Below are 26019 nucleotides of genomic sequence, written 5' to 3'. Positions count from 1 at the left end.
ACATGGGGATGAGCAAGAGGAGGCGCCCAGGACTCAGGCTCATGGGCTGGGAGCACCGGAATGCCCTTCTGGGAGCCAGGAGAGGAAGAAGGCGCAGCTGGTGCGAAGGGGAGAGCTTGGCTTGGGCCGTGTGGAGTGGAAACGTCCGTGGCCCGCCCACATGGAGAGTGCGAGAGGACAGTCCATTCTGTGGGGTCGGGAGCTCAGGAGGGCAGTCAGGACTGGACACGCACGCCTCCTACAGGAGGTGGGAATTGTGGTCTGTGTGGCACAGTAAATGGTCCCAAGGGCAGGCGAGTAGGAGGCACGCGGGGCGGATTCGTAGAGGATGCTGGCGTTCCTGGAAGAGGCGCAGAGAAAGGATGCTAAAGGGGGAAGCGCTTTGGGAATAGAGGTCAGAAAGGGGGCAGACAGAGCTTTAAGAAGGGAGTGGAGGCCTCCGGGCAGGGCGAGAACGGGGAGCGGGCCGTGGTTGAGCTGTAAAGCTGGCTGGGGCATCGAGGGCATCAGGGAGTAAAAGAGAGAAGCCCAGAGCTCACCCTCGGCTTCAGAGCTGCAGCCTTGCCTGTATTTTACGATTCCCTGATTCCCATCTGCTCCTCCCTCAGACGGTCAGTGCCATCGGGGGTCTGGTCCATTTGGGCTCCCTAGTGTATCTCTCGTGTTGAGCCCAGTTCTGGAGGGCGGATGGAAAGAAGCAAAGAGAAGAGAGCTGTTGTAGTTTGTAAAGGGGATGAGGGAGCAAGGAAGAGAGGGGCGAGATGTGGATCCGTTCCCGGGCCCGGAGAAGAGCCTGGGGTGAGGCCTTTGGAGGAGAAGCAGCTCCTTCTTTGGGAGTTAATCCAGCATTTTCTCCATGAGGACCTGCTTCCAAATTGTGGCTCCAGCTCAGAGTCACACCCCCGGCGATTTCTCTTTACATGATGGTCTGTGCTGGCTGGCCCCAGCCCGTGTCCGCGGTTAATCTGTGGGCTTGACCGACGATGATAATAAACAGGCTAATAGCAGGTCTTCACACTCAGGCCTCTGCCCGGCGCTGTGCTGACCCGGGCCCGCCGTCTCTCCTTTCGTCCCCACGCCCACCTGTGAAGTAGGATGAGACTCAGCAAGGGGTGCGGGTGGGAGGCGAGGGTCGAATGTTGCCTTTCCCGACGGTCAGGTCTGCTGGGCAGAGACCTTGGGCAGCATCCATCTCTTTGTCTTGAAGGTGTCGGTCGGTCCACCCCACGGGGGCTCCCTTTTGTGAGGGGAGGAGCTGAGGGCTGAGCAGCTGGGGTGCTTGGCCATGTGTAGGTCCCTGTGGACAGGAGGGGACACCTCAACTCCCAGGGGCCTGAGATCTGAGAATCCTCGTAGCATGAGGTCTTTCTGGGTCAGCGAGGGTCTCTGTGGATGCCCACTGGAAATCCTAGCTTGGGGTCTGAGGTGCTTTCAGGAAGGAATAAATCCCTGCGCCCCTATTTGGGGCTATTGAGCTGACTATGGTGTGACTTTTGGTTCTGTGAACATGTGCTGAAGATCTTCCTGTGGCTTCCCAACTTGCTTAGAAAAACATCCCAAGTCTGTATGTCGGCCTTCAAGGCCAAATGTGGTCTGGTCCCTGCCTGCTGTCCTGATGCTGGCTGCCACCAGCTACTCTGGCCTTTCTGCTGGCCCTCGTCCGCTTGTGCCTGCCCCAGGGCCTTTGAACCTGCCCAAGGCCTGTTCCTATGTTGAAAATACTCACTCCAGATATGTCTGGCTCCTTCTTGTCATTCAGCTTTCAACTCTCCCTGACCCTCAATGTATATCCATCATTCTCCACCCATAACTCGTTTTGTTATCACCAATGGGCTTATCACTATCTGATATTATCTTCATTTATTAGTTATTTGTTACCTTCCTTATTTGCTATGTTCTTCCTTATTTGCTATGGTAAGCAGGGACTTACCATCTTGTATATTGTTAAAAACACAAAGCCTACCACAGCCCCTGGGGCCTGACATACTCAATGACCATTTTTGGAGTGAGTGAGTCAAATATTTCTTTCCAAGGAACGTAGTTATTTTGTCTAGGAGAAAAAGAGAGTAAAAGTAATGGTTTCAATGCAAAACTCACCATTTCTTGTCTTTGTCTTTGTTTTATGCAGGATCTACTGTCCCTGGCGTACAGCCTGGTCGAGGGTCAGGTAAGTACTCATTTTGTCCTAATTTAGGATTTTTGTTAAGTATAGTGGAAATGAAGGAGGTAGGAGAGTCTCCTGTGCAAAATCACCCCAGCCACATAGGGGGCATGGCTAAGGAGGGGGTGGGCATAGCCAGCGCTGATAGCCTATAGTTTTCTTAATGTTGCCTCCCTTAATGGAGGAGCTCCTGGGCATCACTGGTGCATACTTATCACCAGGCACAATGCTGTGCCCAAGGCAGACATCTCTAATCAACCACAGCACAATTCAACCCTCATATAGAACAGTCACTATGAATGGATCTGGGGAAGGCTGATGAGGTGCAACTTGCTTGGGTAGCTTTAATGTGTGAGCTGTAGAAATGAGGTCGGTTTTGCCAGGGGTGGGTGGGTGTGTGGGTGGTTAGACGGCTTCTTATTAGGAAGGATGAGCGTGGTCGTGAGGATGGGAATCATTTCCTTTGCCTCCTTCTCATCATTCAGCTTTGATGGTGAATGGAGGGAGCCAATTTTCCAGCATCACACCACATTTTTATTAGCATTGAAGCCACCAGAGCTTGGCCATGTAAGAGTATAATTGAACCAAACGGATCTATACCTTGGGGCCATGCAGTTTTTTTTTTTTTATTGATTCCAACTCTACATTATTATTGTTGCTTAATGAGGAACTAATGTAATTTCTAATGAAGCCACATGGCCCTCGGATAGATGAAGTAAGGTTTTATTTCCCTCGTGTTGCTGTATCCTCTCTTCAATTAAAACCCGGGTAGGAAAATTAATACAAATGTGAGATTTTTTTTTTTTCTGAGATTAGTGTCAAGACAGCAGCTTTTTATTACACGTGTAAATTTCCCGTGTGATGAGGTTGGAGGGGTGTGTGGCTGGCCCTTGAATGGACTGGAGGTGGTTTTGGTGACAAAGGAAGCGTCAGGGTCCCTGTCCTTTGAGTGGTGATCTGTGCTCCCACTGCCCCTTCTCCTCCTGCGGCGGCACTGTCCGTGGGAGCGCCCCTCCCCGGTCGCCTGCTGTTGGCTGCCAGTTGTGAGTTGAAGCATTTGAGTAGCTGCGCTTCTTAAAAATAATTTATTGAGGTTAAATTCATGTAACACAAAATTAACCATTTTAAAGAAACAATTTAGCAGCATTTGGTCCATGCACAACGTTGTGCAACCGCCACATCTATGCAGGTCCAAAACTTTTTTATGACCCCAAAAGGAGACCCTGTTAGCAGTCCCTTCTCACTCCCCCGCCCCCCAGCCTCTGGCGACCACTCCTCTGCTTTCTGTCTCTGTAGATTTCCCTTTTCTGGAATTTCCTAGAAATGGAATCAAACAATATGTGGCCTTTTGTGTCTGGTTTCTTTCACTCAGCGTGGTGTTTATGAGGTTCATCTGCATTGTAGCGTGTGTCAGAACTTTGTTCCTTTTATGGCTGCATAATATTCCATCGTACAGATGGGCCGATTTGTTCATCCATCCATCTGTTGGTGGACACTTGAGTCGTTTCTGCCGTTTGCCTGTTGTGGACAGAGCTGCTGTGCATATGCGTGTGCAAGAATTTGGACACCTGTTTTCAGTTCTCTGGGGTACACCCTTCGGAGTGGCATCATGGGATCTTATAGTAATTCTGTGTTTAACTTTTTGAGGAACTCCCCAACAGTTCCCTCCTTTCAACGAGAGGAAACTGAGACTCAGCGAGGTCTCTCCAGTGTGTGCTGGGGTTCGGAGCCAAGATAATGATAACAATTTGTTGGGTATCGGCTGTGAGCCACACGATAACATTTGTATTAGCCTCACTCTCCACAGCATCTACGTCTTATCATCCCCCCTTTCTCTACCATGGGTGGGGCGGTGCTGAAGCTCAGAGAGTTGAGGCAACCTGCCCTCAGTCACACAGCTTATAAGTGTCAGAGCTGGGATTTGAGTCCAGGTCTGTGCATCTCCGCACATCTTCTTGCTGTGACTTCTCCAGACTCCCCCAGGCATCCACATTTTCCATACCAGTGTGGTGCTTGATTTTTTTTTTTTTTAAAACCTCATTACCATTCTGGCTTTTCTGGACCCACATAGCCCCCAGAGTATCTTGAGATGCTAGAAAGTTCTAAGTCAGTTGTGAGAAAATGGGAATTCTTCTTCGGGGTAATGGCATTCCGTTTTTCTTCCTTCCTAGTGGTTTAGGAACCAGCACATTTGCAAAACAGATGATCTGGTGTCTACGGTCAACGTGATTATTGTTTTTAACCAGCGTCGCATTCTGCCTTCTCAGTACTTTGGGTGACGTCCAAATCTGTCGTGTGGCATTGTTTGTCCTTCTTTCTCCCTAGAGGGATGTTCCACAAAACTGGACAGGGGGTCTGGGTCCCTAGTGTTGCTGGCCACCCAGGAAGCTGGAAAAGGGGTGCTTCTCAGGTGAGAGAGAGAAGAGGGTGATGAAGGTGGTGTGAGGGGTGGGGGGTCCCACCCTGGGGAGTCCCTGGCTCCCCAGGCACCAAGCCGTTAAAACTCTGCTGGAAAGTAACTTCCCGGGGCCTGCCCTCCCCCCAGGACCCCTCTCCTGAGCGTGATAAAGCAGGAAGGGGAGCTGGGCCCTAGTTACACCTGCTCCGTGCCCAGGTTTCAATGGCAGTAATTCTCTGACCTTTTAAAATGCATAAATCTCCTTGGCAGTGGCATATTTCTCAAGCTTAGCTTGGAGTGGAGGCCGGGGCGCTGGGAGACACAGCCATACCAAGGAGAAGATTGATGAACCCCGGGGGGTCTTTTCTGGAAACCTGCCATGCCCACGGCCCCACTCAGGGCGGTTCGAGTAGAAAAAAGAGTGTTTTTGGCCAGAGTGTGAGTCCTTGCGTCGCCTCCCAGATGGATGAAAGCAGGCAGGCTGTTTTTCAGATTGCAATGGATTTATTCCTTTGATCACCTGCCGTCCTCCGCCTCCTCCCTGAGTCTGACGGATGCCCTGTTCTCATATCTCCCTCAGTCTCCATCACAGGGAACACGGGGTGAGAATCCTATTATCACGGGCTCTTTGCCTCCCTTCCAGCACCCCAGGGAGCATAATAACTGTGCTCCCTGTGGTCGGCGGGTCCCTTCTTTTTATCCTTTCCTTCCTCCTGCTCCAGAGCAAGAGGTGTGGGAGAGCCCAGAGAAAAGAGTCTGGCGTTTCTCAAACATCTACTGCATGCCGGGTGGACCCCCCTCCCCAAAATAAAGGTTATTATTAAACCCATTTGCAGGTAGGGAGCCTGTTGCTCAGAGAGGCAAATAACCAACCCAGGTCACCTAGCTCACTGGAGGCAGGACAAGGATTACAATCCAGGTTCGAATGACCTCGGAGTATTTGCTCCTTCTGATGCTGCCTCAAGAATGGGGAGAGGCAGTGTGGATACTCCAGTGAGCCCCCTTCCCAACGTCCACACTCCTCACTGATTTCTCAGACCCGTCTGGGCTGGGCCTCAGCTCCTTCCGTCAGCGGTGTGTAAATTCACAGTGCCCTCCCCGTTCGAGAGGCTGGGACGGGCTTCCCAGCGATCGTTTCCTAACAGAAGGAATGCTCTCCCTGCTCAGCAAGTGTCAGTTCATAATTGCCGGTGTAATTAGAGCAGGATTTACCATCTGTGCCTCCACGGATGCTGCGCGGCTGTCTGCATAGGTAGCTCTGGCTTAGAAGGATGTCTGGCTGCCCAAGGAACCATGGTGTCCTCAGGGCCTCGTGGAACCACGCGGAATCACCTGCCCGAAGGACCCAGGCAGATCCAGGGGCTTCCCGTAGTTCCGAGAATAACAGCCCGGCATCAGCGGGCTCCCAGGCGCCTTTCTGACCTTGCCTCTCCCGCCCCCTGATCCCGTGGGCTCTCAGACCCAATGTCACCGCCTTGTGGGAGCCTCTGGACGACTGGTCAGCGTATCGGCATCTCTTCTGCCCCAAACATGCTCTTTTCCTTTGCTCTATTTTATCTTCCTCACGGCACTTAGCATATCTGAAATAATATTCTTCTCTTGATCTTATGTTTATTTACTTGATTCTCTTTTACTAAAAATATAAGCTCCTCAAGAGCCACGTCTTGCTTACTCGTTTTCCTGAGTCTTGTTGGCGAAAACTTGAGACCTCAGCTGACACCTTAATACTCCCGTCACACTTCATCACATCCCATTGTTTAACCTCGTGACTTTGTTTTTCTTTTTTTTTTTTTTTGAGGAAGCTTAGCCCTGAGCTAACATCTGCTGCCAATCCTCCTCTTTTTTGCTGAGGAAGACTGGCCCTGAGCTAACATCCATGCCCATCTTCCTCTACTTTATATGTGGGACGCCTACCACAGCATGGCTTGACAAGCGCTGCCATGTCCACACTCGGGATCCGAACCAGCGAACCCTGGGCCGCCGAGAAGCAGAATGTGGGCACTTAACCGCTGCGCCACCAGGCCAGACCCGTGCCTTCGTTTTTAATTACTTTGTCCACTTATCCTTTTTCCTTTGTGTGTGGAGGAGGTCTGTAAATAAGGTCTTCCTAAGAAGAAGTGCCTTAGCTTTTTATTCCATTGGATCCCCAGCACTTGGTGTGATGCTGGTATGGAGTAAACTCTCAAAGCACATTGCATGCATGGGTGGGTGGATGGATGGATGGATGGATGGATGAATAAACGGGCAAGTTGGCAGAAAATTCTGGAGTTTACAACCATCCTCCAAATAAGAGCAACTTTGGCGTTGTTCCATCTGAGATTATTCAAACTCCCCCCCAACCTCCAACAAAAGCATCAGTCAAGTGCTCGTGAATTTCTAAGCATTAGGAACTTATGGTCACAACATGGCTTAAAGCTAATCTCCATTTGTACGTTACTATAGGCTGAGAACATAGCCTGTGTAATGGGAGGACTTCATGAAAGGCTAGCTCGTGCATCATTGCATCACTTTTTGAGATACCCCTTGGACCCTCGTAAAGGTGTGCTGTCAATCTGACAAATCTTATCAATTTTACAACTCAGGAGGCTTGGATCTTTTGTTGCTATCTGAGATGGGTTGGTCGGGGTCTCCTGGAGCTATTAAATTCTGTCAGTCTCTCATGGTACTGGTTAAAGTTTGTGCTTTTTTAAAAAATATATTTTGAGCCCAAGTCATTTGACTCACAAAGACTATTTATTGACAAGCTTGGTTATGCATTAGCCTTTTATTAATATCAAATGGCCATCTTGAGGTTGGTGAATGCTTCTTGCCTTGGATTTTCCTGAGATCAATGTTGCTTTCCTGTCTGTCTTTAGTTCCCGGGAGCTGGCTACCTCTTTTCATTGTAACTCTTCTTTCTTCATTTCTTTTTGTTGCAAATGTCTCTTGGAAGTAGTCTGGGGATGGATTTTGTTTATTCACTCAGTCTGAGAATCTTAGCCTTTTCATAAAGGAATTTTGTATATTTGCCATGATAGATATGTTTGATCACCTGTCATTTAAAAAAAAAAAGCTTCATTTCTTTTCTCCCTTCTTGGCTCTGTAGATTTCTGTTTGATTCGCTTTGATCTTATGACTTGGAAGGTAGGCATCCCGTTATTAACTGTACACGTGGGTGCCTTTCACTTCTTTGAAAAGGAGACGGTGACCTTTGCTTCTCTAATAGAGTCGAGAATGAAATGGCATCTTTGAACTCCATCCAGGCAAGATGAGGACATTGAGCTCACTCACCTGCACTTTGCATTTCTCTGCACCTTCTTCCCTCGTCTTCCCAGGCTTTGTCACTATACCCGGGACCTTCGGAGCCAGCTTAATGTCCCTGAGTTATAATTGTGACATCATCATAGTAATAAGTAATGCTGTGGAGCGGTTACTATGTAGCAGGCACGGTGCTAAGCACCAGCTGTAGAATTTCTTACCTAATCTTCGCGACCACCCAGTAAGGACTACCTTTGCCTCCAGTTCTAGATGGCCAAGGTGAGTCTGGGAGGTTTCATATCTGCCCGAGGTCACACATGTGAGTAGGTGACAGAGCCGTTAGTACCTGGCCCTGGCTCCCAACCATGGCTGTTTTGTCCACTGTCAGAAATGACTGCTGCCAGCTGGACGTGCCTTTGGAAATGTATTGACCCCCGGAAGCTCATTGAGGCTTTCACCTGCTGTTTCCACTCTCAGTGCTCCCTTCTCCAAGGAGATTTGCATTGTGGACCCCAGACTCCTAGAGCAGCGCCACTCCCATTTGCCTGCCTAGACGATGCCCCTGGGGGCTGTTGTTAAAATGCTGAATCTGATGCAGGAAGTCTGGACTGGGGCCTGAGATGCTCCGTTTCTTATCAGCTCCGAGGCGATGCTGCTGTCGCTGGTCCGAATGCCTTTCTATGATAGCAACCTTCTGGATTACTCCAGGACCTAATCACTCTGCCTGCTTAATTGGCCTTGTTTTTATTGATGCTGTAGCTCATTACTCTTTAATGCAGTGGTTAAGCAAGTAGACCCTGCAGACAGCTGCGTCGATTCGAATCTTAGCCCTCCTCCTCACTCACTGGGATACCGGCACCCCTCTTGCTGGGCTGTTGTGGGGTTTAAGCAAAGTAAGGTAAATGAAGTCTTTAGAACGGTGTCTGACGCGTGTTGAGGGCAAGGCACACGCTTGGTATTCTTATTTGCTCCATCGAAGCCTTTCGATTCATCACTTTACAAACCTTTTGTTCCCTCCCTCCCCTGCCAGCTCCTTTCCCCGCCTTTGGGGCTTGTGCAGGACCCTCCCTGAACCTCCAGGTTGTTCCTGTTTCCTCTACCCAAATCCTTTCCTCAAGACAGCTGGAGTTCTCACCTCTTCCATGCAGCCCTCCTGATTAACCCTTCTCCCAGTTGGTCATATAAAAACGTCTACCTCTCCGTCCAGCTACAAGACTACATACCAAACTTTTTGTAACTGATGCTTATTGCGTATATCCATTTGGAAAACACACTTGCATGAGCTCTTTTGGGCTGGAGGTAAGACCCTGGGGCGATTTGAATGACAGCCTGCCCTGTTGAGCTTTCTGCAGGCCTGTTCTCCCCAAGTGGCTTGTATAAGCTGAGATTCAAGAGGAGATTGTTAGGATAATAAAGGTTTAGGGGCTCATGGGCGCAAGAGCGATGGGAGATGAAGAGAAAAGAGACACAAAGTAGCTGCCATTGGAGGAAGACTGGAGAAAGATCAGAGACTTTTTCTTTTTTTTAAGATTGGCACCTGAGCTAACATCTGTTGCCAATCTTTTTTCCCCCCCTCTTCTCCCAAAGCCCCCCGGTACACAGTTGTGTATTCTAGTTGTGGGTCCTTCTAGTTGTGGCGTGTGTGATGCCACCTCAGCCTGGCTTGATGATCGGTGCCATGTCTGCACCCAGGATCCGAACCAGTGAAACCCTGGGCCGCCGAAGGGAGCATGTGAACTTAACCACTTGGCCACGGGGCCAGCCCCTGATCAGAAACTTTCAAAGGGAATTGTTGGGAAATTCTGCACTGTTATCTGCAACATTGTCCTCTTTCCCACCAACCTGTGAACTCTTCAGCAAAATGTCCATGTCCTGCTCCTGTTTTCTGGTGTTGGCTCTGTTTTGGGGGGTGGTGATGTAGAGCTAGGTATGGTCTTGAGATGGGCACGGCAGGGGTCGAGTTGACGGGCTGGCAGCCGTCACACGGAGGTGGGACTCAGATGTTAGTAGTTTTGAAAACTTTCCAGGTGATTCCAATGTACCGCCAAGGTGGGCGACCCCTGATGTCGAGGCACGTGCCCCACATTCATTGTGAGGGGGTGTTCGTAGTGTTGATGCGGGGTCGGTGAGCCAAGGAGTCGAAAGAAAGATTTCTTAGACTCTCAAGATCTGGCAGTAGTGCTCTTTTATTTAGAGAATAGTGTGGAATAGCATGGGGACAGGACCCACGGGCAGGCAGAGCTCCTGCTGCTGCCCCCGCTGGCATGGGGACAGGACCCATGGGCAGGCAGAGCTGGTGCGTGGGGACAAGACCCACGGGCAGTCAGAGCTCCTGCTGCTGCCGCTGCCCCCGCTGGCATGGGGACAGGACCCATGGGCAGGCAGAGCTGGTGCGTGGGGACAGGACCCACGGGCAGTCAGAGCTCCTGCTGCTGCCTCTGCATGGGGACAGGACCCATGGGCAGGCAGAGCTGGTGTGTGGGGACAAGACCCACAGGCAGTCAGAGCTCCTGCTGCTGCCGCTGCGGCTGCCCCCGCTGGCATGGGGACAGGACCCATGGGCAGGCAGAGCTGGTGCGTGGGGACAAGACCCACGGGCAGTCAGAGCTCCTGCTGCTGCCGCTGCTGCTGCCCCCGCTGGCATGGGGACAGGACCCATGGGCAGGCAGAGCTGGTGCGTGGGGACAAGACCCACGGGCAGTCAGAGCTCCTGCTGCTGCCGCTGCTGCTGCCCCCGCTGGCATGGGGACAGGACCCACGGGCAGTCAGAGCTCCTGCTGCTGCCGCATGGGGACAGGACTCACGGGCAGTCAGAGCTCCTGCTGCTGCCCTGAGTTGAGGGTTAGGGCTAATTTTATAAGGCATGGGTACGTGACTTATTTTTACTGGAAAAGAAAGAAAAAGAAAAAGATGATGTAAAAAGTCATTAAATGATTTCAGTGCAGATGGGGTCTGGTTATTGTGCGGTCATATAACTTTAGATACGAATCTGGCCATATAGATCGGCATGCAGGTGAGGATGCCCCGGGCTTCTCTCCCTGGGGCAGTCCTAATTCATACCATAAAAAATGTCCACTGGGTCATATAGTTTGGCATGTAGGCCAGGTCACCTTGGGCTTCTCTAGCTGGGGCAGCCTTAATCCACATCAGTGTTACATTACCAGAGCAGTTGTTTATAAAGGCAATGGTCGTGTTTCCGTGTCATGTAAGTTTGGGAAACAAAGCTAATTAGGTTTCTTCACTGCAGGACTTATCAGCACCTTCAATATGCTGATAATATGTTTTGGCCGTACAACCACTTTGAGGAATCTCTCTTAATGTCATAAAATCTTAACCTGAAGTCTGCTTTTCATCTGTGGGCCCTCGAGCCAGTTTCGGGGCAACTGGAGTTCCACTGGATAGCCTTACGTCTGCAGATTTGACGATGATGATGGTGCTGTTGAAGGAGACAGTGATTTTGATTATGATCGTCTCATGACCAAGCAAAGACCCAAAGATCCAGGAAAGAAATGCTCAGCCCACCCCCCCGCCCCCCCCCCGCCTCCTGGGGCCAAGCTGTCTTCCCTACCAGGTGGCCCAGACTGTCACTTCCAATCTGGGAACGGGGTCTTACTTTGCATAAGTGATTGAAGTAATTGCACTGACGGTTCTTTTTAATCTACGAGGTGCCGAGTATGGAGGGGACGGCTGAGGAAGTTAGTTTTGATTTTCTCTCGATTGATTTTGATCCACTGTCAGCACCTTATTGCTCTCCTTAATTGCGAGCTCCATATCAGGGAGCGGGGGTCCACGTGACACCAGACGCTTCCCCTCTTCTGATGGGCTCGTGGGTCAAGATGGATCCCTCATGGCTGCTTCTCCTGTAGGTGCTTCACCGCTTTCGGATTGCAGAAAGGGCTCCCCGAGATGCGAAGATGCAAAACGGAGCGTCGTGTCGCTGAAGGGAATTTCGGGCTGGGGCGCTGTGGTCCTTCCCCAGCCATTGGGTGTGACGTTTCCCATCAGCTCAGGCAGAAGGGATGTGATGGGTAACTCAGCTCACCCAACCCCAAATGTAGCGCCCCTCGCTTCTCACTGCGCATCCCGGTGGCCAGCCTGGCTTACCCGCTTTTAGGCGACTATTCTTCACTGCAGCAGCTCAGTGGGGAGGAAGCAAGGAATCCACAACCCGCAGGACTGAAAATTCTGCATCCCCCACTTCCCCTGGAGGAGCAGGTGACAGGAGAGGCAGCCAAACATTCTCCATTCCACAGCCAAATGTTACCTCCTCCCTGGGGGCTCCGCTTGGCGGAGTAAATTTCAGAGCCTTGGCATTTTTCATCCCAATTTAGGTTAGACTAGCAACGGGAGTTTGATTTCTAAAAGTGGGGCGGTGTTCGCCCCATCTGATCTGAGCAGACAGAGGGTTACAATGGACCCAGAGAGGGCCGGCTGTGGGCGTTTATGGGGCTGCGTGCTGCTGGCGGCAGAGTTCCCAGTGTGCCTTCCAGTAATGGCTAATAAATGTGCAGTTATTTAATTTGCAGTCAGAGCTGCAGCGTTATCCATCACCTGGAACGTCTATAGCTCCAGACAGTGAAAGCCCCTTGCGTGAAGAAGTGTGTCTGTAGCAAATCGGCAAGCATTTAAAGTCAAATAGACACACGTAAAACATACACAGGATAATTCTTGTTGGCCTTATGAGCACAGGAGTAGAAGCACCAGGCAGCACTGAGATGCCAGCCCAAGATTCAGACGTGCAGGTCGATGGATGGCTGGGTAGCATCTGTGTATCTCTCCAGGTCCATCTACTTCTCTTCTCTACCCTGCACTGTGCCCTGGGAGGCTTCTACCAGGCTCCCTTGCCCACTGGCTTCTAGTTGGGTTTGGACAATAGGGAGCCACAGCAGGTTATGGGAGGTGGAAGGAGGGCGGAGCATTTACAGACCCTGCTCCCTCCTGTGGGCTGCTGCATTCCTAAACTAAAATCTCAGGCAAACCTGCGTCTGTATTGAGGCTCAGAGATGGCGGCAGAGCCTGGAATCCCACCGTTGCCAGCTCCAGAGAACTCTATTATCTCTTAGGTTCCCCTCCCCTCTGCCTACACCTTTACAAATAACCCCTGTATTAAATTCCTCTCCAATTATCCTAATTTGAGTGTGCCATCTGTTCCCTCCTGGGACCCTGGCTCATACAATGGGCAAGACATGGCTTATTCCATTATGGAAAAATGGAGTCACAGTTTAATGCCAACTTTTCAGACGGACCTCCCGACCCCCATTACTCTGGCATCCATTTGATTTCCTTTATGGCACTTGTCAGATCCAGGTGCTGGCATTTGATTGACTTGTTGGTGTGTTTGTTGCTCATTTCTGACCCTAGAACAAGGACAAGAAGCGCAGAGAGGTTAGGTGACTTGCCCAAGGCCACACAGCTAGGAGAGGTTAGAGATGCAATTTGAATGTAGATCTCTGATTCCCAAGGCCTTGATCCCAGAGCCATGCCCAGAGGCCAAGCTGCAGGTGGAGTACTATTTCCTTAGAATCACTCCACCCCTGTCACCTGTATTCATGGTAGACAGAGAACGCTTGGACTTCCTGAAACGTTCCTTGAGCCTGAAGTTGCCCCCTCTTCGCCACCAGGCATTTTGCCCAGATGCAGAGGCACAGACGGTCCTCAGTGTCCGGGGTCCCTCCCCTCCTCTCCTCGTCCTCCAGCCCAGCCACCAGGAGGTTGGGAGCCTGATCCTTGTCCACAGGCCCTTCTTCTCCAGTCAGGAGGTGGTTTCCATGTCCAGGCCTGCTGGGCTCTGGGGCCGCTCAGATGCTCAGGCAGCGGGGTCCTCCCCAGAGACAGCAGCTGTCTCGCGTTCGCAGAGTGACTTGTGATCTGGTTTCCTTTCAAGAGGAGACACTCGAGAGAAATCCCTGCCGTGCTCTGTAGGCTCGCTAATGATGTGTGTTGAAGGGTTTGGCCACAGGTCGAAGCGAAGGGGGATCAACTCCCTCAAAGGCCCCCAGGGAGGATGAGAGAGAAGCACACGCGCCCCCGGGCCCCGTCTAGAGACGCCTCGCCCATCTGGACATCATGTAGAGAGGAAGAAACAACGCCTGCAGCTTCGTTTCTACAAAATACAGGTGTACAGAAGAAAACAAAACATGTTCCGTGATCCCATCGCCTAGGTGACTCCTGCTGGCATTACAGATGCACTTGGTTAGACAATAGACAATTCAAATGAGACAGAAAGGTACAAAATGCCCCATCCCCCCGGTGCCCCAGCCCAGCTCGTCCTACTTCCCTATGACTTCTTGAATTTCTCCTGGAAAAGTCATCTAAGGCTAAGCCACTGTGTCTAGGCAGCCTTAAACATTGACACCAAAGTGGCCACACACAACACACTCTTGTGACTTGATTTGTTTCTTCTTGTCTTAAAGCTCTTTCCGTCTCAGCACCAACGGGTCTATTTCTTTCTTCGTGACGGCCGCCCAGTATGACCTCATTTGGATGTACCGTGATTTGTTTCATCTTGACAGTTAGCTTGTTTCTCCTGATTTGCTCTCAGAAACAATATTTCAGTGAACATCACTGTGCATACATCTTGTCACATTTGCAAGGAAACCCATATAGAATGTATCCAGGGGTGGAACGGCTCAGTCAAAGGTCAGAGCGCTGTAAATTTCAGTGGATGTCGCTAAGTTACCCTTCGTGACGGTTGTAGCCAGCTGCACGGTGATCACTGAATACGGGTGCTGGTTCCCCACGTGAGTCTGTTAATTCTCAAAATACTCAGAGATGCTCCCTGTCAAAAGTGGGGGAGTTAATCTGTTCTTTCCACACAACCTCTGTGGTGGCACCTTTCCTGTTGAGTTGATTTTTCTTTTCCTGTCTGGCTCCCTCATTAGACTGGTGTCATCAAAGGCTGGATGGGAGTCTTAAATTTAGCACCCTCACCCAACTCAGTTGGTAGCTTCCCGTTGACAAACACACTTGTTGGCTTGACTCTCTCAACTGTTCAGTTCCACACGACGACTACCACGGAAACATGTTCTCAGCTCTCGGGGATGTGGCTATCACCCAGCTCTGCGTGTGTGTCTGCTTGATCACGGCCGTTTGCTGTGTCCTAGAAAATGAATATCCTGGGTACCTCACTCAGGCTAAAAATTTCTCGGTCAGCCTCTATATGACTCTGCTCAGGCTGCTGTAACAGATTAACCACAGACTGGGTGCCTGAGACACAGAAATGCATTTTCTCACGATTCTCACAGATGAGCAGGGACTCATGACGTGTACCAAGAGTGGCTGGTGGCATGTACATCCCATCTGCCACCAGACAGCACTGGAGGCCGGAAGTCAAGGTCAAGATATCTTGAGATTGGTTTCCTCTGAGACTTCTCTCCTCAGCTTATAGATGGCCATCTTCCTGTGTCCTCACGTGGTCTTCCCTCTGTCTGTGTCCTAATCCCCTCTTTTTATGAGGACGCCAGTCATATTGGATAAGGGTCCACTCTAATGCCTTCGTTTTCCCTTAGTTACCTGTTTAAAGACCTTATCTCCAAATACAGACCCTCTGAGGCACTGAGGGCTAGGACTTCAACACATGAATTTTGGAGGGGCGCAGTTCAGCCTAATTCACAATTAGGTAGTGAGGACAGGAACCCTTGTCCCGGTTAGGATCCTACACCACAAATTTCACTGCAGTGAGTAACGTGATAAACCCACCAGACATTGCTTTTCACCATCATGATGCCTTTTCCAGTCTCTTTCAGAGACCCAGCACTGATATGACTCTTGGTCCAGGTGAGCCATGACATGTCTGGGGTGATAAGCTCGGGCTTTAGTATTGCTCAGGCTGTGGACGCAGACGAATTTCTTGTGCCTCGCGCTCCTGCACGCTGAAAGAGTCTTAAGCTCCATTCTGTACTTGGGAGCTAGGAGTTTGCCTCCCAGGCCAAAGAGAAGATGGACAGATGTGTGTGTGGCTGTTTCTCCGGCTTCTTGGAGCGCAGCCAGGTTGGCTGGTGAGCTGCGACTTTTCAGGGGTGAGGCCCATGGAGGAAAGAGAGCCAGGGCTGCTCGCAAGACTCAGTGTGTGAGCCAGGAAGGAAGACAAAGGAGGCGCTTGATTCAGATTTAATTTTCCATGCTAACACTGATGGATTGTAGGCAGTGCTGTGTGTACCCAGATTCTGAGACCACACCCAGCATCACTAAGAAAGAATGTCTTGATGGATGAAGGATGCCTGCCAAGGGCACAGGGCAGATTATGGGGGCGTCCATGCCATTCCTGCTTCTAAATGTGCCACCATCGGGCACAAAGCAGACCCTCCTGCCATGTGCCCCCTCCAAGAGGCATCTGGGCAAATGGCTTTCCCTGTGAGTGAGGAGAATCTCTTTCGGCTGTTCACTTCCTGGACGAGAGATGTTCTCAAGTTCCTAAGAGACAAGCAAAGGATGAGAGTCATTGTTCTCTGGAGGCTGTAAGCAGCTTGTGGGTCAGAAAATCCTTTTTCAATCCCTTGCTTTTGAATTTTCTCTAGGAAGTGACCCAACAGGGCAGATACTACCTGTCACCTATCACAGTCAACGAAACTGGCCACACATCAGTGTCACAGAGTTCCAGCCACAGAAAGAACCTTGAAGTCTGTGGCCCTGTGGAGGGCAGTCCTTAGAAAATTTTGCAAAGCTTGACTTGGGGAGAGGGATGTAGATATGCTCATCGTTAGGGTTCAGAGTCCTTTATGCTTAGGGTTCCACAATGGGATATAGTCGCCTTTTCTTCTGGAGTCATTCTGGGAGCATCCATAGTGCTGTCTGGTGGCAGATGGGATGTACGTGCCACCAGCCGCTCTTGGCACACGTCATGAGTCCAGCCAGATGCACTTGGTCCCTGCTTATCTGTGATCACTGCTCTTTCCCAAGGCCGGCTCCAGATGCCCCCGGGGGAAGCCTTGCTTGACTACTCCATAGGGTATGGTTTCCCTCCCATTTGTAATACAGTGGAGTTGCTCTAGATTTCCAAGACTGCTTCCGACCTAATTGTCTCGGGTTTCCACACCCTTCAGATCGCATCTTGTAGACTGACAGCTTCCTGTCTGTATGGCCATCCTGGCTGTCTGGCTCCATGTTTGGAAGTGTGAAATACAGTGAAGCTCGCTCCTTCTGGATACGTCAGTTTGTCTTTCAGAATGCTCCAGGCAGGATCGGAGCTGAAATTTGCCTTCTCATCTGCTGATAAAGCAAAGGCCTATTGAGTGAATACAAATATGGATGTGTGTATCAGTTGTCTATTGCTGTGTAACAAATTACCCCAAAATTTAGCGGCTTAAAACAAGAAGCACTTATTATGTCGTGGGTTCTGTGGGTCAGGAGATGCACAGGAATGAGCAGATGACCTGCCTCAAGATTTCTCACAGACGGCCCTCAAGACGCCAGCTAGAGCGGCGGTCACTAAGGCTTGACTGGGGTGGGGCTGTTTCTAAACTCACACAGAAGGCTGGTTGGACTGAGAACCTCAGGCCTTTGCTGGCTGTTGGCTGACACATTAGTTCCTTGCCGCGTGGGCCTCCTCACAGGGCGGCTCATAGGGTACCAACGTCCTTTAGTGAGAGAGGGCACGCAAGGCAGAAGCTGCAGTATTTTGTAACCTAACCTTGGAAGTGACATCTCATTGCTTCTGCTTTATTCCTTTCATTAGAAGCAAATCACTAAGTTCAGCCCATATTCAGGTGGAGGGGACGAGGGTGTGGGGACCAGGAGGTGGGGGTCCCTGGGCACCATCTTGGAGGCCGCCTACCACAGAGTAGTCAATGATGTGTTAGTAATAACAATGCTGGCTAACAGATATTAAGTGCATACTAAAGGCCAGCTACCATAATCAAAGACTTATATGGATTTTAGAACTTATTCCTCATTGTGACTCAGAGGGGTACCACTGTCCCCATTTCACAGATGAAATCGAGCTTTCCAGAGGTTAACTTGCCCAGGCTGTCTGACTGTGAAGCCCAGGTTTCTAACCACAAGGTTCCATTACCCTTGAGCTCCTTTAAGGAGTCTCCTTAAACACTGTCAAGATCTTTAGAAGAGGCCGTGACTGTGCACCCTGCGTGGGAACACAAGACTGGACAGGGGTCGGGGACTGAGGTAGCATTTGTGTTCAGGTTCCTTCTCTGTCACTTCACTCTGTGACCTTGGGGATATTATTGTCCTCTTGGACCTCATTTTCTCCATCTTCAAAATGCAGATGATAATCGTCCTTACGTTATAGGATTATTATGAGAATTGAAAGGGGGCAGCACATGAAAGGAGCCCAGCTCCTCATAGGAATTCAATGTGAGCCAGCCTCCCTGCTCCCCAATAATTCTAATTTTGACAATTCTTTTCTCTCCCCTGAAGCACTTCCTCTAAGAACCGCCTTATTCCAGTCATCCTTTAAAGTAATAACACTTAAAACTCGACAAAAATGCTCTGCAACGCAGACTGCCTCGCCCCTAAGAAGTCCTAGTGATGGAGACTTGACCGCAGGGCCGTCAAAGTGGCTGAGCCTAACTTTGAGTTCTATCCAGGGTCGTCTCACTTCCTGAAACCACCCACGATGGAGAGAGCATTTGGAGAGAGGGACGAGGGGCTCCATGGCTTCTCGTTCTCCATCTGACCTCCAGCTTGGATGTCTTAACATCAGAGCAAGGGGAGAAGAGCCAAAGAGGCCAAGGAGAGCCTGCACTCCTGGAAGACATCAGTATTCAGCTCCATCACTTTTTAGAGGGGACACTTTTAAGTATGGACTCCCTGGCATGGGCAGATGGGGAAGCTGGAGGAAAGAAGGTTTGGGCAGATGGCAGCAGGTGCTCGGAATGCCCAACTGCCGGTTATCTGTCAGGTCTTCTTGATTTGGAGGAGACGATGCTCTGCTCAGGGAAGTGCCTGGAGTGTGTCTGTCCTCCCCCGTCGGCTCGACCTGTCTGTCAGTTCTATCTCTCTCTCTCTCTGTGAGAATGTGAGTCTACTTCTGCCTTTACTTGGATCTGTCCCAGGAGATAGGAAAGACATTGGCTAAGACTCAATGCCCTTCCCGTTTCTGAGCATGAGGCAAGCATTGGTAAGACTTGGGTATTTTTTTTTCTTTTAACTTGAAGTTTTCTTTAATGGTCCAGGGATTTAAGAATACAATCCTAGACTCCTTTACTTGGCTTAATAGACCTGGAAAAGTCAGAATCCCGTTTGTCTTGTCAACCTTGTCTCATACCTCATTCTCATTATCCCAAACACTCTTGCCTCAGTGGAGATTCAGGTCCCCCCACATCCCTCCAGACTTTTGCACAAGCTTGATGTTGTTCTCAGAATGCTTTTCCCCAACTTCTCCCTGTTCCTTCACTGTGAGAATTCCTGCTCATTGTTCAGGGCTCAGCTTAGGTGTCGCCTCCTCTAGGAAGCTTTCCTGGAGTTCCCTAGACTAGGTCAGGCTCCACATTACATGCTCCCAAACCTCCCTCTGTTTTTTCTCTTCCTGGAACCCACTGCAGCTGTAACTACGGTTATAATTATCTATCTAGCGTCCAATTGCCCCAAAGGTCTGAAGACTCCCTGATGGTAGGAATAAGGACCATCGTATTCTTTACTGTTTCTTGAGTTCCTAGCACAGGGCCTGGGAAGGAGAAGATGCTCATTTACTTATTTATTTTTTAGTGAATGAAGGAATGGTGTGGAAAAACGAGAGAGGAGGAGAGATTCAAAGATGGTATGAGAGTCAGAGATCTCGCAGGACCTGGCAGCATGGAGTGGCTCCGGGCCACTCTGGACTGTCGGGCGGAACATCAGGATGAGGTGAACTTGGGCTCCTTTCTCCCAGAAGCTCAGGTCCAAAGGCTGTGTTCTGGGGAAATGGAGGCACTAGAACCTACTTTACTGTGTCTGGGATTCTCTAGTGTCCTTGAGACAATGGCACATGGAGTCTAAGGAGCAAGAGAGGGAATAGGTATGTCTTCCAAGATGCTGGAGATCACATCTACCTTGCAGACACGGGGAGCTTTTTCACACCTCTTTTTGTCCTCGGTGTGCTGTGCCTTTGATATGCATTATCTCCTTGAAACAATGATGGTGTTGATGGTGATGATAATGGATGATGTTGGTGGTGATGATAATGGATGATGTTGGTGATGATGATGATGGAGGATAACGGTGATGGTGAAGGAGGATGGTGGTGGTGATGATGGTGATGTTGGTGATAATGGATGGTGATGGGGATGTTGATAATGGAAGATAATGAGGATGATGATGACGCAGGGTGATGATGAAAAGATGGAGGATGATGGTGGAGGGTGATGGTAATAATGATGGAGGGTGATGGTAATAATGATGGAGGATGATGGTGGAGGGTGATGGTGATAACGATGGAGGGTGATGGTGATAACAATGGAGGGTGATGGTGATAATGATGGAAGATGATGGTGGAGGGTGGTGGTGATGAGAATGATGGAGGATGATGGTGGAGGGTGGTGGTGATGAGAATGATGGAGGATGATGGTGGAGGGTGGTGGTGGAGATGAGAATGATGGAGGATGATGGTGGAGGGTGGAGGTGATGATAATGATGGAAGATGATGGTGGAGGGTGGTGGTGATGAGAATGATGGAGGATGATGGTGGAGGGTGGTGGTGATGAGAATGATGGAGGATGATGGTGGAGGGTGGTGGTGATGAGAATGATGGAAGATGATGATGGAGGGTGGTGGTGATGAGAATGATGGAGGATGATGGTGGAGGGTGGTGGTGATGAGAATGATGGAGGATGATGGTGGAGGGTGGTGGTGGTGATGAGAATGATGGAGGATGATGGTGGAGGGTGGTGGTGATGAGAATGATGGAGGATGATGGTGGAGGGTGGAGGTGGTGATGAGAATGATGGAGGATGATGGTGGAGGGTGGTGGTGATGAGAATGATGGAGGATGATGGTGGAGGGTGGAGGTGGTGATGAGAATGATGGAGGATGATGGTGGAGGGTGGAGGTGGTGATGAGAATGATGGAGGATGATGGTGGAGGGTGGTGGTGATGAGAATGATGGAGGATGATGGTGGAGGGTGGTGGTGATGAGAATGATGGAGGATGATGGTGGAGGGTGGAGGTGGTGATGAGAATGATGGAGGATGATGGTGGAGGGTGGAGGTGGTGATGAGAATGATGGAGGATGATGGTGGAGGGTGGTGGTGATGAGAATGATGGAGGATGATGGTGGAGGGTGGAGGTGGTGATGACATAATAGCTAAAACTCAAGTGACTGATTTACATGTCTTTAGTCTGCCAAGAGCTTCAAACACATGATGTCATTTAGTCCTTGCAAGGACATTTTCGGATCGCTTCATTTTCCGGCACTCTTTGCATGTTCCTAAATGAGAACACCATGGCACAGAGGAGTCCCCTAACTTTCCCAAAGTCAGGCTGCTGGTAAGCGGCAGAGCCAGGCCTGATCTCCAGCTCTGACCGACACTGAAGCTCTGTGGGCAGACTAGTGAGAATGCTGGGGCATGTTTGCTCTGTGGGAGTCTCAGGTCACTGACAGCCCCACGCTGTCGTCGTCTTCTCTCCCCTCTCTCCTCCCTTGACTGTGCTCAACTCTGTGCTTACAGTGGGGAGCCAGGGGCCACGGGGTAAGCTGAGAGTTGTTAGTTGCTCTTGGAAGGAGGATAGAGGACAACGAATTGTGCATAATCATCCTTAATGTCCAGGGCTTGTCCCCGAGGGCTGGGATCTGAGACGGTGGCCTCAGTCCTGATGCAGCCGGGTGGGCTCAAAGCAGTTCTGAAAAGAGACAGATTTGGATTCAAACCCAACTTTTAGCCCTAACTGGCTATGTGACCTTGTCCCTCCTTGTCTTAGGACTCAATTTCCTTGTCTGTAGAATTGGGATAATGGTGTCCACTCATAGGGCTGTCATGACGTGTGGTAAGTCCTCACATATTAGCTGGTATTATTGTTGTTACCATTATTATTGTCTCATGAGCTCGGAGCCACCCAGAGGAAGTGGAACCATCATCCCCTGAGCTCTATTGCATGCCAGGGGCTGGCACAATGACCTCACTTGCCTCCACGCCGACCCTGCAAGATGAGTAATTTCTCCGTGTAGCAGACAGCTCTCTGAGAGGTCAGGGAGCTATCTCAGGGCCATGCAGCTCGTTAGGAGCCAGAGCTGGGATGTGGTAGTCAGTCTGAGCTCCCAAGCCTTCTCCTTCCCTCCCCCAGACCCGGGCATTCCAGGCAGCCGCCAGCCTTCTTGGCACCATAAGTGCTGAATCCTGGGACCTCCCACAGCCCAGAGCATCTGGAAGGAGGTCAGACCCAGGCCTGGGCTGTTGTTTCCAAACGCTGTCGATCTGGGTGCTGCCAGCAGGCTGACTGCAGCCAGCGTCTCTGGGATCAAAAGTCCGTGAGCTGCAGCTGCTGGCCTGGTGTGAACTCATCCTCAGCTTCTCCATGTGGCAGAAGCTGGATGGGTCTCAGGAGCTGGATTCCTATGGCCCCTCTGTGATTGCTTAGTACTGCCTGGAGGAGGCAGGGGAAGGGGCCCTCTCTGCCTGTACTGTCTAGCTCAGTTCGGTAGCAATAACAGCTACCGATTAGATTCTGAGCCAGACGCACAACCCCCTGAGGCGGGTGGTATCACCTCCTCCTCTCACAGAACAGGCAAGGGAGGTTAAGTGTTTCATTCAAGGTCACCCAGCCAGCCATGGCTGCCCCACGGCTCCCTGACTCTTAGCCACAGTGCCCCACCCTCTGCGTGCGGGGCCTCAGGGGAGGCAGAGAGGAGGAGAGCCCTGGGAACCCAGCGTTGCTATCCTGAGCCCTCTTGCAGGTGGAATTGCTTTGGGATGCTGACAGCTTTTCAGAGGGGCATCTCCAGTTGCTGCGGTGCTGAGCTGAGGGCCGGGGGAGGCCGGTGTGGCCGGGCCCTGCCCTGGCGGCTCTGGCCGCTCCCGCCTGTGAGCTGAGAGCATCTGCAGCTCTGAAACTTCAGGGAGGTCTGGCCACTGGATTCCAGACCAGAGCCGGGAGCCCTGAGTTCATGGGGCTGCCGCGCCGCCTGCAGGCTACGTGCTGGTGGTGCAGCTGCCTCAGCCCGGGGAGTTTTTTTAAAATTTTTAATCAATTTTCTTTTTAATTGAAGCATAATAAACAAACAGAAAAGCAACCAATCTCAAGCGTACAGCTTGATGAGTTATCACAGAGTGAATATATCCGGGACAGGGGCACCCCAGACCCACCCTCCCCAGCACCATCTGACTCCTAATTCTGTGGGTTCATTTTGCCTGTTTTGAACTTTGCGTAAATGGAATCGCACAGGGTGCACGCTTCTCTGGCTTCTTTGGCCCACAAGAAATGCATACATAATGTTCACCCAACAAGAATGTTTATAGCAGCGCTACTAATAACAGCCACAAATGGTCGACGGAGAGCGGGTAAAAACAGCGCAGCGTATTTATACGACGGAATTCTTAGAGCGATGAAAATAGACTCACAACTGCTCTGCACACGCTCTGATGGAGCCTCACTGAGTTTTGCTCGGCGCGCACACGCCTTTCGGATGTGCCCCGGGAGCTGGACCCAGAGCCGGGCGCCCCTGCATGTTCTCACACTGCCACTGTAGGTCCAGCCAAAGCCAGTCCAGGGGCCCGGCCCCTGTAAACGTCCTGCATCCCAGTCCTTTCTCAAGCCAGCTGCATATTAGGATCACTGATGGAGCTTAAAAAACAACAACAAAAAATCAAACAACAATGTTCGTGTCCCGTTCTCAGAGATTCTCATCTAATTGGTCTGGGGTCGGGCCCCAAAACTGGCGTTTTTTAACGCTTCCCTGGTGATTCTGAGGTGAGGCCAGAGTGGGGATTGCACAGTGTGGCCCCTGGACCAGCAGCATCAGCATCCCCTGGGAGCTGGCTGAACTTGCAAATTCCTGGGCTCCATCCCAGAGTCACTGACTCGGGAACTCTGGGTGTGGAGTCTGGGAATCTGTTTCAAATGAGCCCTCCCTGGGGGGCTGCTGCACTCAGGGGTGCCCCTGCACGACCCCTTCTCTCTGTGGATCCTGAGGGTTTCAGTAAGGATTTACTGGGTGAGGAGAAGTCAAAGGTAATCGTGTTTTCCAGTTCTCATTAGAGCCTTTTATACCCACTTATTTAATGCCTGTTCACTTAGTACATCCCATTTAGTACTTGCCGGGCCCCATGCTATGTGCTTGGTGCTGGGTGTGACCTCATGGAGTCTGCAGTCTAATGAGGGAAGAGAGACTGTCCCATTAAGAAATAGCTGCAATAAAAGCAAAGTATAGGTGCTAAGAGTGCTTGGCGGAAGTAGGAAGCACCAGGCAGGTTTTCCCTGAAGGATGTAATCTTAGCTGAGACCTGAAGATGAAGAGGATTTAATTGAGTGAAAGGGGAATGAAGAACATTTTAAGCAGAGGGAGTACAGCATGTGCAAAGGTCCTGTGGCCAGAGGGACACACCTATGCTTTTTTTGGCCTAATGGGTGAGCCATTTGGGTGAAGTGACCTTTACCTTCTCCCACTAAACCATCACTCATCAAAGTGAGGTAGGGACTTGGCCCTTTTCTTCTGACCTTCAAGCAGTGACCTTTATGAGAGGGGAAATCCAATCTTGATTTTTCTCCATATTCACTGTGGGACCTTGTTCACTTCTTTCAACCCTGGATCAGGGATTGGCAAACGATGGACCAAACTGGGTCAAGTGCCTGTTTTTGTAAATAAAGCTTTATTGAAATACAGCCATGCCCATTCGTTTATGTATCACCTATGGCTGCTTTCATGGTACAACAGCAGAGCTGAGAGGTGTCACGGAGACTGTGTAGCCCTTTACAGAAAAGCCGTGCTGACTCCTGGCCTAGGTGATTCTGGAAACTCAGACCCCCAGGACCCAGCTCTCACTGTTGCCTGATCTTCATCCTCAAGACAGACGTTCTCTTCCCTCTGTCTTTTCTCCTCCTGCAACAAGAACTATCTGCAGCTTAAGGCTTCATGACTGAGAAGTAGAAAGAATTAGCTTTCCCCTGGAAGCACAGAAAACCCTCGCCTCCATCAGCCCAGCAAAACTTTGCAGAATCCCCAGTCCTGTTGGCTTTCCCCAGGGCGGGCTGACTGGACAGAATGTTCTCCGTGCACACCCAGGTCGGGCCAATGCAATAAGAGCTGAGAGTAATGACAATACCGATCTGGGGAGATTGATGGACTAGCCCAGGTTTCTCCCCAGTGAGGCCAAGCTGGTGTGGATGCAGCAATCTCTTCGCCTGCTCTGCTCATTAAAGTTTAATGTTTGAAAACTTCTTCACCTCCCGTCGGAGATCACAAACGCACCGGGGAATCATGCTAGAGACTGATTAAATTTTTCCTTTTTGCACCGGGGTTTGAGGGAAGATGTTTCTGCGATGGTAGCCAACGTCTGAAATGAATCAGCCTGTCTCGTTTGTGGCTGTTCCAAAAGAGACAGTGGAAGAGGAAAGAAAAAAAAATACAGCAAAGAAAATAGAGGGATTTCGGAAGGGCAGAGATAAACAGGCTTCTCGTGGGGCTTTGTGAAGACCCCTGAGTGAGGTGATTTACTTCACGATGGAGCGGGAGATGGGGCCCCATTGCAATGATAATGTGTGCTCTTCTCCTTTCTCCTTGGTTATGTGCCTGGTGTCCTAAGGGAGAGGATTGAAACCTTGTCAGAGCTCCAAAAGGAAGCCGAGGCTGAGCTCTTAATATGCTTTCTTCCCAAACAATTCTATGCCGTCTGGCTGGTGGACCGTGTCCTTATTGGATAACTTGTTCCCCAAATCCAGACATTTGGATTCCAGTCTTGCCACGAGAAGCTGCCGAGTGTGTGACCTTGAGCAGACACTTGACGTGTGTGTCAAAGGAGAGTTGTTAGACCCTGACTTGCCCGTGTCAGGGACAGCTCGAGAGAGCCCAGAGCTAGACGGATCTTTGCTTTCTTTACATGTGCACAAAATTTGGCAATGATGAATCACCCTGGGGGTGTTAATGGATCTTGAGTAGGTGCCCAAGATAGGAGTCTGAGAGCCCTGCTTTGGAGGGGATGGGAGAGGAGATGGCAAGTGCTGAGGTCGCTGGAGTGAGGGAAGGCATGGACAAGAGGTCTTTGCCGTGTGCCCACCTCCCTCCCCTAGGGCGTCTTGGAGGCAGCATTTCCTGGGGCCTGTGGGCCAATGCAGAAGAGCCACATCCACTTGGCAGTCGGTG

The 26019-nt window shown here is 50.6% G+C and overlaps 1 protein-coding gene across 1 annotated transcript in view; it reads left to right on the top strand.

Moving 5' to 3' along the window:
• Positions 1-26019, top strand: part of RBFOX1 (RNA binding fox-1 homolog 1) — a 1973933-nt gene that overhangs the window by 170425 nt on the left and 1777489 nt on the right. The window contains exon 2 of the mRNA XM_070231058.1: positions 2129-2167. Within this exon, the coding sequence (XP_070087159.1) occupies positions 2129-2167 (39 nt within the window). The remainder of the gene's footprint in view (positions 1-2128; positions 2168-26019) is intronic.

Source organism: Equus caballus, chromosome 13 (genome assembly GCF_041296265.1).
Source record: "Equus caballus isolate H_3958 breed thoroughbred chromosome 13, TB-T2T, whole genome shotgun sequence".
Classification (NCBI taxonomy): Eukaryota; Metazoa; Chordata; class Mammalia; order Perissodactyla; family Equidae; genus Equus; species Equus caballus.
The sequence above is the reverse complement of the archived record's forward strand: the minus strand, read 5'-3'. Positions and strand labels throughout refer to the sequence as shown.